The 18,407-nt window shown below is 53.0% G+C and overlaps 3 protein-coding genes across 3 annotated transcripts; 1 reads left to right on the top strand and 2 right to left on the bottom strand.

The window, feature by feature from the left end:
* Positions 1-53: 53 nt before the first annotated feature.
* A1O5_04436 (uncharacterized protein) lies at positions 54-2,753 on the top strand (the record flags this gene model as incomplete). Its single annotated transcript, XM_007745043.1, has 3 exons — positions 54-461; positions 529-618; positions 669-2,753. The coding sequence occupies 3 exons, from the start codon at positions 54-56 to the stop codon at positions 2,751-2,753; spliced, it is 2,583 nt and encodes an 860-aa protein (XP_007743233.1).
* A 3,309-nt stretch (positions 2,754-6,062) lies between these two features.
* Positions 6,063-7,525, bottom strand: A1O5_04435 (uncharacterized protein; the record flags this gene model as incomplete). The annotated part of the gene is made up of 3 exons (XM_007745042.1): positions 6,063-6,971; positions 7,031-7,237; positions 7,295-7,525. The coding sequence occupies 3 exons, from the start codon at positions 7,523-7,525 to the stop codon at positions 6,063-6,065; spliced, it is 1,347 nt and encodes a 448-aa protein (XP_007743232.1).
* Positions 7,526-15,706: 8,181 nt separating this feature from the next.
* On the bottom strand, positions 15,707-17,413 carry A1O5_04434 (uncharacterized protein; the record flags this gene model as incomplete). Its single annotated transcript, XM_007745041.1, has 7 exons — positions 15,707-15,916; positions 16,013-16,215; positions 16,267-16,340; positions 16,391-16,410; positions 16,473-16,526; positions 16,583-16,698; positions 16,801-17,413. 7 exons carry the CDS (start codon positions 17,411-17,413, stop codon positions 15,707-15,709), a joined length of 1,290 nt encoding a protein of 429 aa, XP_007743231.1.
* Positions 17,414-18,407: the final 994 nt, after the last annotated feature.

Genomic DNA, 18,407 nt, shown 5'->3' with positions numbered 1-18,407 from the left:
ATGCTAAAAATGTCGATCTTCGCCAGATCCCATACACTATCAGCATCCCCGAGATGCAGCAGTTCATCTGCAAGTACATTCCGCAACATCACTTGATCACACCCCATGTGGCTGGCTACCCTATCCACATTATTATGGAACGCTCTACTGGAAAGACGATGGACTGCTATGTTGAGTTGACTAGCCCGCTTACTGCTGCTCAAGACTGGGAACATGCCTTTGGCCTTAAGTGCATGCGAATTCCAAAGATCGGCCAGCGCAATGTGGAAGTCTTCCTCAGCAACCAAGGCGAGCTGATGAAGGACATGTTCCCCCGTGCCAAATGTATTCACTTCGACAGCCAGCAGTTTGGCGCCCCGAAGTTGGTGCCGAACCGCGACATCTTCTCGTCGGGCTACAAGGGATTCATGACCAACGAGGAACTCACTTGCATGGTCCGCCATGCTGAGTATCCCCAGCGGGTAAGGCCATTTCCCCTTTCTCAGCCTAGCTGACAACATTCGAACTGACTTGTTTGCCTTGATCCAGTCCCAGTTTGCCAATCGAAGCATGCAACGTACCTTTGAGAGCATGATCAGCACTTTGTACAAGGCAAGCCATCCCCTCCTTTTCCTCTCTGTTAAAAAAAAAAAAAAAAGGAAAGCAAATAGATCTGACCATGCCTCCAGTTCCCTTGGTTTTCCACCAAACTTTACACCATACGTCAGACTCTGACCATGTTCGACGCTTATAAGAAGCAGCTTGACGTTCTTATTGTCAAAGTCGACTCTTCAAGAGGCATACCCCGTGAAGTGGGCCTGGACAACAAACTCCTGATGGATTTCATCTTCGCGGGTCTTAATGCACCTGGCTTCAATGAGCGTCAGCGTGCAGACATTGTTGCGTCCTCTCAGGGGCTAGCATGTGGCTTCAGCATCAGCAAGCATGCTCCTTACTGGCCGTTTCACACCTTGTCTGCTCATCCTGTCAATTTGTCTGAACAGGACGTCGGAATGTGGCTTGAGATTTTGAGCATCGGCATGGGAGTCATGGAGGGACAAAAACGCAAACACATTGGCATCAAACCGTACCTCGAGGTCTGCCGTGACAGTGAAGGCCATGTCTTGTTCACAGCTACCGAGGCCGGTCTCAACTTGAAGCGCGCACATTTCTGCTTGTGGGAAAAACGATTCATGAATCATATGATGGAGCTTGGTTGGGAGGCCTACCTAGGTCAAATGGGTGTTGAGCCACCAACACCCATGCAGCATCCAGACGTGCATCACTTCAACAACAACTACGTCGTTGGAGCCGCTCATGTCAATCCTGTCAATCCTTTTGATGCCCCAGGAAGCAACAACACCCGTCCCGTTGGTCCACTTAACAACAACGGCCAAGCATCCGGTACCGCCGCCTATGCTGCCAATTCCCAAACCGAAAATGACCATTTCGACGATGAGAGTGACGTCGAGGAAGAAGACAGCGGTGACAATCTCAACGATCCCGAGAAAGCATTGCAGGCCATGCGCGAAGTCCTCAGACAGGTCAGCGAGGCTCCACCGCCCAATGGCAAGCAGCAAGCCACCTCCGGGAAAATCAGCAGCTATGACGCGAAGATTGAGGGATTGGGAGCCGGCCTGCAGAGCATCGAGTTTTCAAGTAACAACAATGGGCCTGGACCTACTATCGTCGGGCAGCTCCCCCAACAGCGCTCTGCTGTCTCTGTCCTTGGTCGTCCATTCAATCCAGAGTCTCCCGTGTTTGAGCCACCTCCAGGTTGGAACCCGCAACACCGCCATACTCCCAGCAGCTCTGGCTCTACAGTGGAGGCTGGAACCGCCTTTGGTGGCTCTGGTTTGGGAAACGGCGACTTCACTTCTCCGCAGAGAATCAGCACCGCTCGTCAAAATAACAAAGGGAAGGGAAAAGAGACTGCGGCTGCTACCAGTACTGCCCCGGCCACCGCTGCTGGCGTTCGTCTTCAGCCTGCAATCTTCGGTCCACCCTTGGGTATGATTTACGGTCGATCTGAAACTGCTCAGCCAAACCCATTCCCAGCGCCGAACCGTGAGCGTCGTGGCATTACCATTGTTTCCCCAGACGACGGGACTACCCTCACAACCCTGCGACCCACTCCCGCTCTTGAGACCAATACTGCTCCTTTCGGTGGTCTCGGTTCGTCTATACTGTCTCCAGGATGGGCGCGCAACGTAAATACCACTGATGGAGTCCACGACCTCATTGACAACCTTTTCGGCGAAACCACAAGCACCGCTGATCGAATGGCCATGGACACTCCTGTGATGACTCCGTTGAGCACCCCGCCCTCTGCGCCGGTCACTCCTCTGCGCCGCACCATCGGTCGCGTCCCTTCCGCTGGCATTGGCCCTATCGAAGACGACTATGACGACCCCGAGGTCATCAGAACGCCGGCTATGGGTCTTTTTTCTCCAGACCACGCCCGCAACTCCTCCGGGTCTTCCGATTCGACTCGTGTGCCCTCTGGCGCTCCCAGTGAGCGTGGCCCCGGCTCTGGCTGGGAAGGTTATGAGATGCTCAGTCAGGACTCTGACGCTCCGACTCGAGTCTATCGCCGTGTCGCCGTTCCTTGCCTTGGAATCAGCAACCTTGCTGGATCTCCATATCCCCAGCGCATGACCATGTTGGAAAGCACTGCTGAGCAGCGCAGTTACCGTCAGGGTATTCAACATCTTCAACGCGAACGCGCGCGAATCCACATCAACGAGACTATTAATGAGGAGACGGAACCTTGAAACTCTGGAAACTGACTGGATCTTGACACCGAGGTGAAATGGAGGTGAGAGCATAGTTGCAGGTTTCCTGAATATCAATGAACGGGAGACAATCATGAACATGGGAAGTTGAGGATCGAAGTGCAATGAGCAATGTGCTGCTGGGCATGCAATGACGGCGACGGATCGTGACGAAGATGATGACGATACACGACTTGCTATGAGAATTACTTGATGCGACGCAACGCGATGCAATGGGGCCTTGCACTGGCAATGACGGACCATGATGAATGAGTGCTCACATCGGGAAACGAACAACCGCCATGCCGTGCGAGCGCAATGTCCGTTCAGTCAGAACTGAAGGGTCGCACCGGAAAAGGAAAAAAAAACCCCCAACGAAACTCGACTGGCGAAAACCAAGTCAACAAGGAGAACAAAAAACGACGGAAAAGGCAGAAGAAAATCGACACGGCAGAGGGGTTGGGGTCCTACGGCGCTTGCGAAAGTGCGGATTGGGAGTTCCTCCAACTGCAAGTGGTAAAGAAAGAAAGAGAGAAAAAAAAACAAATGCGAGAGTACGAGATGCAAGAGCTCAATGAATTCAGCCACAACACACACGAAAAGACCAAAAAAAAAAATAACAGATTCTTTTCATTGAGAGATCTTTCCCATTACGCAGCTCGTTATTGCGGTGATTCGTCCTCGTAAGATACTGATGATGCTGACTGCTATGCAGAGTATGGGCAAGGGGTAATATCGAGGAAGCCCCTCTGTAGATTTCTCAGCCTTGCACCGCGGTTAGCGGGCTCGTGAGCAGCTGAGCTGGCTGGCTGAGTGTATTGTACTTGTAGGACCAAAGTAGGCGCGGTGGGTAAAGCCCTTAAGGTCAGGATGCAGGGGAGGGCGGAGGAAGCCGAGGCCCAACTGAGGTTGGTGCGAGATTTAAACGAGACCTGTTACATCGAAGACGGGCTGACTTTCCTGTCCTCAACCTCACCGTTTATCTAAATCTTCGCTGGAATAGTGTGGGTAGAGGAAACCGATGGAATGTTGATATACCGATCAATTGGTCATAGAGAGAGAGAGAGAGAGAGAGGTAGACGTATTCTAGTGATCGATAGATGTTTAGATACTGGGTAGATGTATGTACATAGACAGCGAGATGGCAGATACATAGCAGTCGAGCGAGGATGCAATAAACGTGGGAAATCGCGCAGGGATGCACGGTAAGTTACCCGAGGCACGTGACCTGGGATTCGACAGACCCCGAACTCGCCATGTACCTCGTACCCAGTACATACTGCGACGCTGCACTCCGCAGGATCAATAGAAAGAGAAATGAATATGAGAGAGGAAAAGTACATACATGTACGTACCGGGAAGACTGGTCAACAGGTCCTCAAGCACACGTGCGGCTCGCCAAGTCAAACGCCAGATCCCGCCGCTGCGGCTTCTGCAGGTTAATATTAATATTGGGACACTATGAGAGGGAGGCACCAGCTCGACAGGGGCTCATTTGACAAGATGTCATTACCAGATGTGTGTACATCGGCAGTACCGAATATACTTTATACCAACTACTCGGGAACCTCTCGTGGCATCACACTGGACTGCACTCGTTGCCTTGACCGACGGGGAGCAGCCTGCGAGGGAGATTTCCGAGTACCTACCTACCTTAGGTATTTTCCACTTTCCCTCTCTTCCTCTTCTCCCTGCTGTTTTTTTCCCTTCTTTTCTTCTTTCTTTCCCTCTTCCTTCTTTTTCTTTTTTGGCTCTATTTCCCCCCTCCCCTGTGAGCAGTTCGCCTTCCTTGGCACGCAGGATAACCGCAGGACCAAGGTCGGTGACCGAGGCGGGGAAGGGGGGAGGAACACCGGGTCCGAATTCTAGCTCGCTAAGTAGTTCGCCAGTTTGCCGGGTCTCGTCCCGCCCCACGCCTGCATATCCTTCCCATCCCTTCCCATCCCTTCGTCCCTCCCTCCCTTCCCGTGCGAACCGTGCTTCGGGACGGAGATGGGAAGATGCGACATGTCGTGCATGCTTGGGAACGGCGCGTCCGTGCTGCTTCGATCGCTTCGTCGCCATGCGGCCTCTCAGGCGGCCATCCAGCATCTGTGTTTCAGATAGCTGGGTGCCGGAGCGAGTCTCGGCTGCGGATTGGCTCCAGGTGATGGTGAAGAAAATAGGCCTGATCAGCGCTGCAGGAAACGCGATTGGGCCGTAGATATAAAATCGAGAACGTAGCTACCATGCGAGGGTGCAAGGATCCAGCGAATTGCTGGCCGACAAAAGACACACCTGACACACAAAGACTACTAAATCAAAGTCATAAGCATTCAGAAACTAGCAAACAAGCTCGAGAATCCTCCATTGATCCACCTGTCTTTCCCAAGGTGCCGACAGAGCCAAACAGGAACCCCGACGAGCTCGAAACGGTGTGCCTTTGAAGTATCAGCTGTTGCGGCCGCTTCGCGTGGGACCCAAGCTCGACGGATCTGTTCTCGCCTCCTTTCTTCACCCATTAACAACTCCAGTATCCCCATAACTCCCATCTCGCGCCTTCAGCCAGTAGATTTGATTTGCCGCCGACTCTTACCACTCTCGTGTGATCTTGTCGAAATCCGTTCAGAAACCCGTCGTGATCAAAGAGTTTGAGATGGACCGGCCACAAACAAAGTCGCTGTCCGAATACCCGAGAAGGCGGTAAAAAGGTACTATGAGTACATCAAATGCAAAACACGTTTGGTTCTCTTTTTCTGCGTGGAAAAACAAAAAGGATTCAGACAGCCTCCCAGGTACAGTAGTGCGTTTTAAAGCCAAACAAGCCAGGAACAAATTCAGATAGCCACCCAGTTGTGCATTTCGTTCAACATTCGCAAAAAGGTGAATCGGGCTCTGATAGCCTAGGACCATCGGGCGAAAACGTCGTAATAGCTTTGCGGTCTTCCGAGAGAGAGAGAGAGAGAACTTGATCAAACAGCCACCCCAATGGTTTATCCATCCCATTTTAGCCCTTTTCGCCCGATTCACTGGCGAAATTCCGGTAGAGACCGATAAGGATAGAAAATAAAGAGATTGGGTCGCCCCGAGTTGTGTATCTTTTTTGAAAAAAAAAAGGGGGGGGGGATTCATGAAATCCATCAATGATGTCGCCGAGAAGCGACAACGCCCCATAAGCCAAGTGCATGCATGCACGTCCAGTCGATAACAGAGATGATAAAGAGCGCTCGACGAGCCAACTCCTTTAGAGGAAACGGGGCTCTGCGTGGTTTTTGTCTGAAAAATGAAGCCCATGTAGGAGGGGTCGAAAGGTATACCACCAAGTTGGCACTATTTCTTGCCGTCGAGCTTGTTCAACATGTCGTTGTCGTTCTTGCCTCGTAAGTCCGGAGCCGATGCCCGAGTATGATCGATCATATCATGCACTTTCATGCCACTTCTACCGTTAGTAGAGGACCCTGCCGAACCAGGTTGATTGGGGGGTGGAGTTCTCCCGTCATCATAGCCAGGACCGTGATGGGGTGAATTGTAACTCTGCGCCGACTGCGGGGTCAGACCTGACGGAGACACGTTGCCCTTCTGAGACTGATTGCCGTTGGGATAGCGAGACTGCTGTGGAGGAAAGGATTGATAGCTCATAGTCGACGTAGCGGGCGAGGTGGGCGCACCGCTGTTAGGATCAGCGTAATCATAGCTGCCACTGCTGTTTTGGCGCGACTCATATGTACTATTGCGCGCACGCGAGTTGGGATGGGGAGACTGGGACGCATGAGAATTCTCGTTGTGGGGGTCATCATCAGGAGGGGGACGTTTGAGACTGACACGTTCATCATGCTGAGCAGCTTGAGCCTGCCCCTGTGCGTCATACGGTGGTCCAGCAGGAGGGTAGGAGTAGGGATAAGGTCCCGGAGGATAACTATGTGGTGGTGGTGGTGGCGGCGGCGGCGGATAGTTGTACTGAGGTTGACCATGAGGTCCTGCGGGTCCTAGAGGTTGACCATGGGCACCATAGAGCATTGGCGGCGGGTCGCCATCCCGGGGGTAATGTTGTCCATTTTGGCCGGCTCGACCATCAGACTGGCCAGCAATGGGAGCCCGAGCAGCATTTGGTCCATATACAGCGTTGGCTGGAACAAAAGCGGCTTGAGATGAGACGGGATGGAACAGGCACTGCTGGTTGAACCGGACGCAGTTTTGGCAGCGGCCATCGGGAGAACTGTCGTAGCCTGAGCACCGAATCTGATTGGCATTAGTGTACTTTTCTTGACCGCCTCCGGGCTTAAGGATGTCATCCGTACCTTTCTCTTTCGGCAATATTTACAGGCTATGGCCGTACGTTGTCGGGGTGCAGCAGCAGGCGCCGGTGGGGGGTAGGGAGAGGCATAGTACCCTGCGTGTGGATGCGCATACACTGGTGGAAGGCGGTACGCATCCGGTTGCATTGGTGGCGGGGGTTGTCCCAGATCAGGCCTCGGAGGATATGCATACGTTGGGTGCGCAGGATCCTTTTTTTTTTTTTAAATGTCAGCTGAATAGTTGACTCTACGGGAACGGCAACTTACTGGATAATGAGGATAAGCACTGTGCTGACCTGGCCACGCTTGGGGAGGAGGGTATGGATGAGCTGCCCTTGGATCCGGATACTGCTGCCTCACCGCATCTGGTGGAGGATATGGGCTGCGGTCATCTCTCGCGGCCGGACGCTGAGGAGAGTGTTGTGAATAGTAGCCACCTTGGATTGCCTCATCCGGAGGAGGGTACTGAGGACGTTGAGCATCCCGGGAATCCGCCATTTGCGCCGCCATGGGTTATCCAAAGATCGTGGGTGGGTGACACAGGTCCAGCGAAATGGTCGACGCGGGCCAGGAAGCAACCGAGGCTAACGGAAAAAGGGCAAGGTAAGGACCGTCGAGGCGTGAATTGAAAGCAAACAGAGACTTGCTCGCAGAGCGGACGAGGAACCTGAAGGGATAAAGGATCGACCTCAGAACCAGCTCGAGGTCGAACAGCGGGAGGGGGAGAGGGTTGTGAGGTGGCGGGCGCAGTCGCAAGCACTGCACTGCGAGGGGTCGAAGTAAGTAGAGGAATAGGTCCTGCAAGGATGTGCGAGGTGACCGGGCTGAGGTATTAATTTGGCCAGAAGGCAGAGGGCACAAAAAAACTTTGTAAGATGGTACGAAGTCGCGGCCTGGCAGAATGGAGAATGGATCAGGTGTTCGCAGGAAGGCGGGAGGGCGTTCGGACGGGAGGGCTGCGTCAGAGCCCGTCGAAGGGAAGGCGATCCAAGAGATGGTGAGAAGAGGTGAGAAAAGGTGAGAGACGATGTGAGAGTGGACAGGTCGGTGAAGACGTGACGAGCTGAGGATGACGATGATGGGCAAGGAAGATGCGGTTGATGAAGAATGATTGGAGACGTCGTGGATGTGATGGGGGGTGGAGGGCTCCAAGGGCTGCTTGGGACAAAGTGGCAAGCCGTCACTATAGGCTCTCGACCGCTGCAGGCACAACCGAAGGAGGGAGAGATTTTGGGAAGGGGGCTAGGGCTTCGGGCGGGAGAGTAGCCAAGGTAAATGTATGTAGGCCTGGTGGCCGCTGGCAGCGAGGCAAGCTGCCCGTCGACGTTCGATTTTCTGGAAAGCCCCTAAAGCAACACCGAGTCGCAAGGGCAGTGGGCAAAGAGCAGGGGGGCACTAAGGAAGTGACCCAAGAACGCGGTCCGGAGAAGCGGTATTGAGCCTACTAGCGCTGCAGGGCAGGGATCATCAGGTGCCAGGCGCCAGGTGGAGTTGCTTGGAATGGAGCCCGGCTAGTTAGGCTACTGCTTGGAGGGGGGGGTCGTGGTTAGGGTGGGTGGCTCCGTGGGTTGTTGCGGCGGGCCTTCTCACGATCCCTAGCTGGTAGCTGGTCTGCTGCCACTGGGAAGCCACCAGAACTGCTCCCCTCGTAATCGGAGCCTCCTGGCCCTCCTGCAGGTTCCCTTGATCTGTGTTCGGCAAGTGCCTTTTTGGCTCGCTCGGCCTCTTCGGTTGCCTGACGGAAATCCCTGGTTGGATGCGGCTGCTGACCCAGCCCAGGTGCGTAGAGGAATAGGTTCTGTACTTGTCGAGATGGTCGAAATGCTGCAAGGGGGGATGGGTGTGTTGTGGAGGGACTGAAATATACCTTGGGAGTATGCAGTCCAGGTGGGTGGCCCAGGCCGGAAGGAGTCAAAGACGGAATCTCCCCCTCTGGTGCCTCCTGTTGGTGTGACCTGTCAACTTCAAGTGACGGGCGTCCAGCGTATGGCGGGGTTACACCTTTCGGGATACCTGGTGCCTGCCCCTCCTCTCCTTGCTTTGCTTTGTTTGACACACGGCTATTAGCGCTCTAGGTGGAGAGTGCGCATGGAAGAATGGTCATGGGTGGTCAGTAATATCGTCTGGATCTTTTCTGTTTTTGCTTGTCACCGACTTGTCGAAACCAAATCGATCGGCCCTCGCTAGCAAGCTTGACAGCGACCTTACTAGGACTGATCCGAGATGATGTATCTGGTCTGCATGCGTCGTTGCAGCAAAAAGAGACTCCTTGGGTGCAGTTTGCACGTTACGGCCAATCGATCCGATTGTTCCACAAGATATCAAGCCCTTGTCGGTCTTTATTGGACAGAGCGTCACCCAGTTGAAACTGGAGTCGAATAAAACAACCTCGATGGTCTGCAGCGCTCGTCACCGGCCGCCAATGCAGGCTCCACTCTCGGAAGATGGCGAGCGTGATGGCAGAGGGAGGTAGATGCAGGTGCAGATGCAGGCGACGAAAAAAAGAAGAGGAATTGGATTCCCAGAGTAGCCTGAAAAAAAGGCTCTTCCGCAGGTCAAAGTTGTGGGAATTGGAAGCCAAGCGAGGACAAATGCCAGTCAGCTTGCTGGAGATGGGGAGGGCGTTTCCGTCAACCCCGTCAACATATGCCAGATGCGTCAGGCTAAAGATGACCTCCGCCGTGACCAAAGTGTAAGTGATGGTGACGCCGCTAGGTTCGTGCCTCGCTGGGATCCTGAGAATGGGCCCTTTTCGTTGGTGAGCAATGTAAGTTCTTTGTTCAGCTCCCAGACGTTTGGTGGGATGGAGGGGGGATTCAGGGCAGGGATAGGTTTGCCGCAACCAGCCGCGATGAATAATTGGCCACTTTGATCACTCGACGCACTCGCTAGTCTCAGACTCGTGGGTGAGGGGACATCCGAAAGCTGCAGTACAATGATCGAATTTGGAGCCTCGATTGGTTCGCATGAGTTCTTTTGATGACTTGCTGCGGGTGGCGACCAAACCGTAAAATCTGGTGTGGTCCTGGTGTTGTGGAGGAGGCAGTGATCCGAGTCGTCGCCGCCGTGGGAAAAGGTTCAACTCGTGATGCGAAATTATTTTTGTGGAGAGGATGGTTTTCTGGGAGGGCAAAAACGTGCGCAAAAATCCGTCGATTACCGTTGGACGCCGTGTGAGCATGCAAAGCAAGCCGTAGACAAAGGCCACCCCAGACGCAAAGGGAATGGAATAGCAACAGGTGTGGGTGAGCAGGTGTGTTGCTGCGTAAGATGGTCCTTGACTGGATCAGCAGCGGGGAGACGGTAAGGATGTGAATACGAGGGCTGCTGGTTGTTGTGGAGGCGATGTCCTCCGTGATGTCGTGTGGTCAGAAGGAGATGTGGCCCAGGAGACACACTCCATACAACGAAAGAGAGCCCGGAAAAGACCTCGTTGGAACAGAAAAGTTGAAGATCGATGTTCTAACTTTCGACGACCCAAGGTCTATTGAACCCTCTTATCTATCAATCGGGCCGTTGCCTCTCGCCGTGACGCTGATGTTGGAACAAGACGAGCTTGCCCGCTTGCGAATCGCTGCAGCAGCTCCCGTCGAGCCCGTCTCCCTTTGCAATCAGAGTTGAACCCGGTGTAGCTCAATCCTTGCTTGACCAGCATACCAGCAGACGCTGACTCGTGGCTTGACCTTTTGGACAAGACCATACCTCCAGGCGTTGGGCGGCAGGCCATACACGGCCAGGCAGACAACACCCTTCCATCCTTGGGTTTTCGTAATTCGAGGAGCGGCCCCTCCAGAGAGCATGCAGCATCATGCAATGCAGACGGGAGGCAAGGGAGACTAGAGAACGCCTATTCTAGGCGCCGTCGATGCAGGCGCAGATGCAGAGCCATCCCCATGCACGATGCACATCTCCTTTGCCTCGGAGCAGCCAGCCGACCTGCTGAGAAGAAGCGCTGGTGATGTCCCCGACATGTCGCTTTGATGTATCGGCTAGTATCTTACAGGGTGGTTACGTACCTCTGCGTAACACCCAATACTCACCCATTCTGCGTAGAAATAGAATATTCAACAGATACATATATATATATATAGATACTCGGGATACACTTACCTATCCGAGTATGCGCTCCAATATCCAAGATCTGGCACGTCCAAATGAGGACCTTACTTACCAGAGGCGCGAGGAATCTCTCGAACTTCGGGGCTTGGTTGAGGTTCAGGGAGCTCTGGGAAAAGAATCCAACTGGGGTGACAAACCGTCGTTTAGTCTCCGTGGTGTGTAAGGCACCGATGATCCCGTCTGTTGTGCAACATCCAAGTAAAAGGCAATATATGACAGGCCCTTAGCTAGAGTATGCAGGTTCAAGGATTTGCATCACCCCCCAAGCCCTGGTCGACTTTTGCCCGGTTGGCTGCTTTCATCTGCCACGCCCCGTCAAAGTGTTTGCTCCAAAGGATTCTCGGGTGACACCAAGATTATGACGGGTATTCTTGAATCATCAAAGTGTTGTCGAGTCCGACCCTTCGCTGTGCGCCAGACTGATAGGCACTCCTGGCTTGCCAATACGGCTAAATTAAGGGATCATAACTACCAAACGTTGGAGAGGGCAGCTCGATGCCATTCCCGAGAAAGCGGTGTGATTGTCGGAATAGTCCACCGCTCGAGTCGATCAGCCAAATTCAAAAATATCTGGATGGAGGATCTGTGGGCAGCAACTAAAAGACGCAGCTATCTGTCATCTGACCTCGTCCAGGCTGTGTATTGCTGCATCATGCAAGACTAGGGACTGGTTGGGTATTTGTTAACTTGTTGGTCTAGTCATGTTGCTGCAACATGCTCTCTTGCCGTAACGGTCCGGACCCTCGCATTCGGGCCTCGATGGCGCTTTCGACGGGCTCCCGCCATTGCAATAAAGTATCGAGCGTAAATCTAGTGGCGATTTTTTGGTCGGGAGGACGAATGAGAAGTCCAGCATACTGCGACCCATTATCTCAGGTACACTCATCATTCGATGTTCTTGACCAAGGCTACACCGGTCAAGCTGCAGGGCGTAAGCCTGCGGATCCGTGTCATGCTGCTGACCTCGCTTGGGACCTAGCGAGGCCCTGAAAAGAAAAAAATCCTCCAAGCTCAAATCTTTTCCATGCGTCCATAACTGTGTTCGAAATAGTGAGACAGACTATGTACTTGTAGTGACGTAGCACCCAGAGGGAAGACCATTGACGGACTAGTCTTCCCCAGGTCATGAAGCAGGCCCGCGGAGAGAGATCCAGATAAAGGACCTTAGCGCCTAAGATTGGTGGCCGGTGAGCGCGGAAGGAAAGTGTTGGAGCGATACGTAGGATGCACAATATTTAGCAAATCGAAATTCGACAGGGGCGCCGAAGGCCTAATACCAAAGGCGAGGGCCACCAGGCTCGGCTCTGCCCTAGGTCCCGTCCCTGCTCAAAGGCTCCCAAATTCCCTCCTCTTTTACAGATCATGCAATGTTCGGATCGACGCCGCAGGATTTTCTTATCTCTCTGAGAATGGGTGTTCGCCATCTGCTGCTGAGAGGATGACAAAGGTGTCAGTGTAGATTATCCGTCTAGCTTGTCACAGCACAAGTCCCTTGTCTTGAGAATCGATGTTAATTTGAGACATGATGAAATCCTCCAGCGATCGATTCAGCAGGTTCCACAATCTTGAAATTCCAATAGCAAAGCAGGGATAGCTTGTGGGGGAGATTTGATCTGCTTGTGGTTTTTATAAATGATGCAGAATGTAGGAGCACCGTCGGGGAATCCTCGAAATACAGCTCCAGATGACCTTGGAGTTTTAGAAGGGCTCTCATTGTCCAGTGCTGTACTTGGTAGCAGGAGACATCGTCTTCGAGTGGGCGACCTGGTGACACGAAAAGCCACCGTCCCCACCGTGTTGGGCAGTGGCGAGATGATGTTGAGAGGCCAGAATCAACCTGCCAAAGGTGCGGCCACAAGGGGACATAATAAAGTACTCCGCACCAGGTTAGTTTTGCGGTGCTGGGGTGTGGTGGTCGATCAACGGGGGTTGGTCCCGAAGGGCAGCTTGCTTGCACCTCTGGACTTGAGTATTCGTTTCCCAAAACTGATAAATGGCCCTGTAACAGCTTCGGCCGCTGCCTCGGTGGTGCAACCGACATGCTGGAAGCGAATGGAGAGTGCAGGAGCCACGCATTCGTGCAAGGATAATAGAGCGAGGAGCGCCCCAACCGAGCAATCGGAATGCATGTGCGACGGGCCGCCATCGACCCTTCCATCGCTTCAGCGTCGTAGGGAGGTAGGCAAAAGCAAATTTCGAGCGACTTCATGCGTGTGCCCGCCTGACCCGTTGACGGCTTCAAGAGGGCCCCCGGACGGTCAATCCGTGATCGTCCCACGTAAAGAGTCGACCACCCCGGCCTGGCGCGGTTAATTTCCTTTTGTTCCCTCTCTTGACCTTGCCAGGGGGTGAGTCATTGATATTTCGCTCCTTTCGCGCATGGCGTCTCTCGGAGAGATGTGGCAAGTGGGTGACCATCCTTCCTGCAAGAATACGTAAGCCTCGGACAACAATGACGGCGGTGGGATAAGAGGGACGACAGGTGAGGTAGACGGGAGTGTTGCCAGCTCATTCAAAGAGAGCTAACATCGATCTAGGTGACGGGATGATTGGAGATACATACCCGTACGCAGGCTCAGGTCGGGTCGAGGTGTTTGAAGTTTTGTTGGGCGGCGGTATCGCTGGTACGCTTCGTGTCGGTTTTGTGTGCGTTTGGTATGCGTTGAACAGGTACCGTGTCTTGTCTGACAGATGGACATTTGCAGACGCCCAAAGCATTCACATGACTTTGGTTTGACGCAGCGGCTCGGCTCTTGACACGGCGGAAAAGAGACGGAGACTGGTGCTACTCCTGGTCAGTGCCTGGTCAGTGCCCGGTCCACAAGTCCAACAGCCCACCGCCATTTCTCCTCCAGACGGTCAGAAAATTACCCAGTACTCCCACTCACCCACTGCTCACTGCTCCATCTCTGTCCAGGGAGCCAGCAGCAATTTCTCTTTTGGTGCTTGGTCTGGTCTGCTGGCCATCGCCCTTGCGCCCATTGCCCCCCTCCCCAGTCACGGGTCCCTGCCCCGTCCGGCCACGACCGGCCGCGCCCAAAGGCAAAAAGTGGGCTTGCGGACTTTTCAGCTGAAGACCTGAGACAAGAACAATGCCACCCATGACCCGAAATGGAAACCAGCGAACTACTCGTACACCAAGTCCAAGGTCCCCAGTCTGTCACTTGCGGTCCCTTGCCACGTCACAGTGACCGCCACCACCACGTTTGCTTGCTCCAGCCTACGGGGCAGGCTATGCTGTCCTTCGCGGCCCTTGTGCTGGCCACCCATGTCACCATTGACCCAAAGCGACAGCGACCCAGATGCGACTCCGGGCTACAACCGTATTTGAGCTGGGTATGAAGGACGCTGCTGCCCAATGATATTGGCTCTCGCTCTCGACAGCTGCTGGGCAGCTACAGAATGTTCATTCTCTCCCATCTCCTCTTGTGCCACTCGTATTTTCAAGAGTGACCTGAACTGAATGTCACCGAGGAATCATGAATGGAACAAAGGTAAGTGGTTTGGTGTAACCAGGGCGTCCAACTGCTTCAAAGTTCTGTACATGCACCAGGCACTCTGTGATTCAAGCAAACGCCGCAGTCCCAAGCTCTAGCCTCCATCAAGCCCTGCTCGAAACCCGTGGCAAGTCTCGCCTCATCACCTCTCTATCCTGACTGTCTCCTCAGTCACTTGCCTCATCATTGCTCGATTCGTCCTCATCTGGCATTACGACACTATTGAGGTATGTGACCTATTGTGCCGAAAGTCAGCGAATGTCCTTTCCGCGTGTTCTGGTCAAAGAGACTGAGAGTTTGTGCCCGACGGATCATGGTGGGGAGCAACTCAAATCTACCGCCTGGCTCACATCGGCCCGGGCTCCTCGCTCCTCGCCCATGCCTGTTGATGTTTTGAGCTGGAGGTGGTTGGCATATGATTGGACACCCAAACAGTTGCAAAGTCTACCGCAGAAGCACTGTCCAGTCCCCGTGCCGGTCATATCAGAATCTCCTCACGGTAGCAACCCTGCAGGCAACCCAGGTTCCCTACGCGCACGAATGGGAGGCAAAGAGGTGGACTCACGAAAGGGACCATTACTCGAATCAACTCGAGGATGGTCTGCAGTCCCTGCTCCCCTATCACCTTTTCGTCTGGGATCCTTTTCCCTAAGGTGAAATTGCGCAATCGAAGGAGCTCGACATTAGGATTGTCTGCTTCGTAGCCCTGTCAAAGAGAAAGCCGTCAGCCGAGTCTAGTCATGCAATCTTCGGCACAGACACTCGGTCTCAAGATGCGGTCCGGCCTGGAGCGTCTCTTCTGGGCAAATGGGGAATGCTGGTGATGAGAACTGCGCGAGCTGCCGCCAACGAGGGACCACCCAAACAATATGGCCTGCAAGGAGGGGCATTTGGTGGCCTTCCGCTCCAGAAGCCCGGCGGCTGCTGCCATTCTTAGTCTTTTCGCGCTCAAACTGCGCCTGCGATACATGTGCATCGGTTCAGATTATGCACACATGCATCACTGGCTCCTGGTGCGCGAAAGGCCTGGAGGCTTCATCCTCAGCTACTGCTGCGAGCATGTTTAGTCCCAGCTCCTTGCGTTGACTGTGATCGAGACCCGAGTCGCGGCATCAGGGGCCTTCAGGTCTGCCGCAGACACGTCAAAGCAGACTATTCTTTTTGATGGGTGGAACATTTGCACAGCCCGGTACCTCTTATCTAATTTGTCGTTCAAGCACGTCTGGCCTTTCGCCTTCACGGGTTTTACCAGAGTAGTGTTTAACGTGGCTAACTGTAACAGCTGAGGAACAGACCTTCGCGAGTCGTTGTCGCACCCCTTTTTCGCGTCCACAGGCGCAGTTTATACAAAAGAAGATGAAACACATACCTTCGGCTTCGTTTTCAACGCATTTTCCTTGTTCTGGTCGGCAAAGGCCTTGATCGCCTTCTTTTCGTCGCTTGCCGTGACACCCAAAACCTCTTTTCGCAACTGGGCCTCTGTGAGGACTCTTCTCAGTTTCTTCGGTTTGCGGTCGATATTCGCTCTCAGGAGAGCCAATGGTTGGGATTCAGGCATCCACAACCCAGAGCCTGTCGCGTCGAGGGCTTAGCGGTCGATTTGACGAATGATGGCTGTCATACCAACGAAACTTCTGCCTCCAGGCTGAATTTGCACATAATAACATGCATAAGGTCCTTTGCGACCGGTTCGAGACCTGTTGGCGATCAACACATGATATAGAGATAGACAACCGAGAGCCTGTACCATGCTGCAGAGAAGTGAGGCTTTGAAAAAGAGTTAGCGACAGGAAATTCAACCTAGAAAAGAGGCATGGAGAGTAACAGACTTTGTACGGAGTCGGATCAGAAGAGAATCGGATGTCTCGATAGATTCTGAAGACCTAACGTCAGGTAGATTAGTGTGAGGGATAGTTGCACGGCTACTTTCGGCACAAACCAGGTCCTTCGGTGGTAACTCAGGGATTGTTTCGTCGATCTCAATAATCCCCTCGGTCAAGGTTTCTACAAAACTTTCCCAGTCTTTCCACGAGGCCCTATAATCGACTTCGTGAACTGTAGAAGCCATTGTCAGTATTAGCGATCTTGAATTCGTCTCAAGGGAACAAGTATAGCGCCGGAAATATGCAAGAATCAGGGGGCAACGAGAGCACTTACTCTTCAGCCATTCTCTGTCGTTATTCTCCTTCAAGTCTTTCAGAAAGGCCATTGTATTTGGGTGAATCTTCCCGTCAACATACTTGATGCCTCCATCATCCCTGGGTTTCGGTTTTTCGATAAAGACCTGCTTGCCGGGTCCCAAGCCCGTCTTCACTCCAGGTCTCCAGAGTTCTTTGCCTTTGTCTAACACAGCATTGGCCGCCGACTGGATACCGGTCGTAATTCCACTGCTTTTCTTACTTGCCTTCTTCTGCCTTCTCTTTCTTTTGTTGTCCTCGTCAGAGTCGTAGTCGTCTTCTGTACCAGACTCCTCGGTCAAGGGCTGCTCCGTTTCTGATGTGTCTTGGTCTTCGTAGCCCGACTCCTCGTCCTCGTCCCCGTCCTCCACAAGGTCGGCATCCTCATCTTCACTGTCCGGGTTCTGGAAGTACTTGCTCTTCGTGGGAGTTGCCTTGCCGTGACTGCGTTCTTTCTCAGCAGACTCCTTCAATCTTTTTGAAGCTCTGCTCCCAGGAGACACCGAGGGAGCGACTTGTGACAATTGGCGTTTGTGAGTTTTTTTGGAGGCGGCAGTTGCCCTTTTCGACGCCCCTGATCTTCGAGCTGGCATGGTTGAATTTAATTTGCGGAGACCAAAAGATTCATCAAAGGAGAAGAGGATGAGATAGTACAGTTATCCAAGACGAGATCTTTTACCAACCGCCGAAGAGTCTGTCCTGCTGAGGGGGGTTCAGCAAAACCATGGCACCAACGCCAGCACCGCTTAAACTGGCCCTGAACGCGTTGGCGTCGAGAACCGTGTCGATGAATGACGTCATCGAGTGTGATTCCTTCAAGTGATGCTTCAACTCGTATCCTTTTCTCTCGCTGTTACAACTTACAACTGTGACCGTTCATCATCGTACTTTGGGGCTGGAGATCGGCAATGCTTCGGCCATTGTATACTCAGTCAACGCCATTTGTCCTCTATTTGACCTTGAGACTCAAATCCGTATAGCTCTAAGCAACCAGCATCCCGCACTACGGAAGAATTGCTTCAACCCCTTCTCGCATTTGACGCATATACCAATTTATACTACATAGCTGTTCAGGGCATCTCCTTTGTTTAACGATCTGACTTTCCCTGCCTCGTATGTTAGCTACTTTCTGGTGGCCATCTTTCAAAGGCAACCTAAGCACTACTGGCCGCTTCGGCAACCGTTTGATATTGATATTGATCAAATCTTCAGCCAAGGGTCGACTCATCCGGACAGATCCGCTTGTTGCAATTGAAAGCGAGGTCAACTCTATAAACCCCCAGCGGTTGAACGACCGTGTTCCGTGTACATAATTGGTTGAGAACGGAATCATCAACTGCCGGTCCTGTTTGAGATCTGAACCAATTGTTTTGTATGTGGATTTCCATGGTCTTCAAAATCAGGCCATTGACTATGGGATCCCTAGTGCAGTCAGTGTCAACCTACAAAACTGATCACACAGGACTCGAGCACGTATCGGCAAGGATTCTAGATTCCTCGGCGACTTTTCCGTTCCGATCCAGCGACTACATTCTCAGCTTACAGTTCGACCGCCCTCCTTGACTTGGCCAACTCATTCAGACTGCG

This window comes from Cladophialophora psammophila, assembly GCF_000585535.1.
Source record: "Cladophialophora psammophila CBS 110553 chromosome Unknown aczJe-supercont1.6, whole genome shotgun sequence".
NCBI lineage: Eukaryota > Fungi > Ascomycota > Eurotiomycetes > Chaetothyriales > Herpotrichiellaceae > Cladophialophora > Cladophialophora psammophila.
This window is presented reverse-complemented; position numbering and strand designations above follow the sequence as displayed.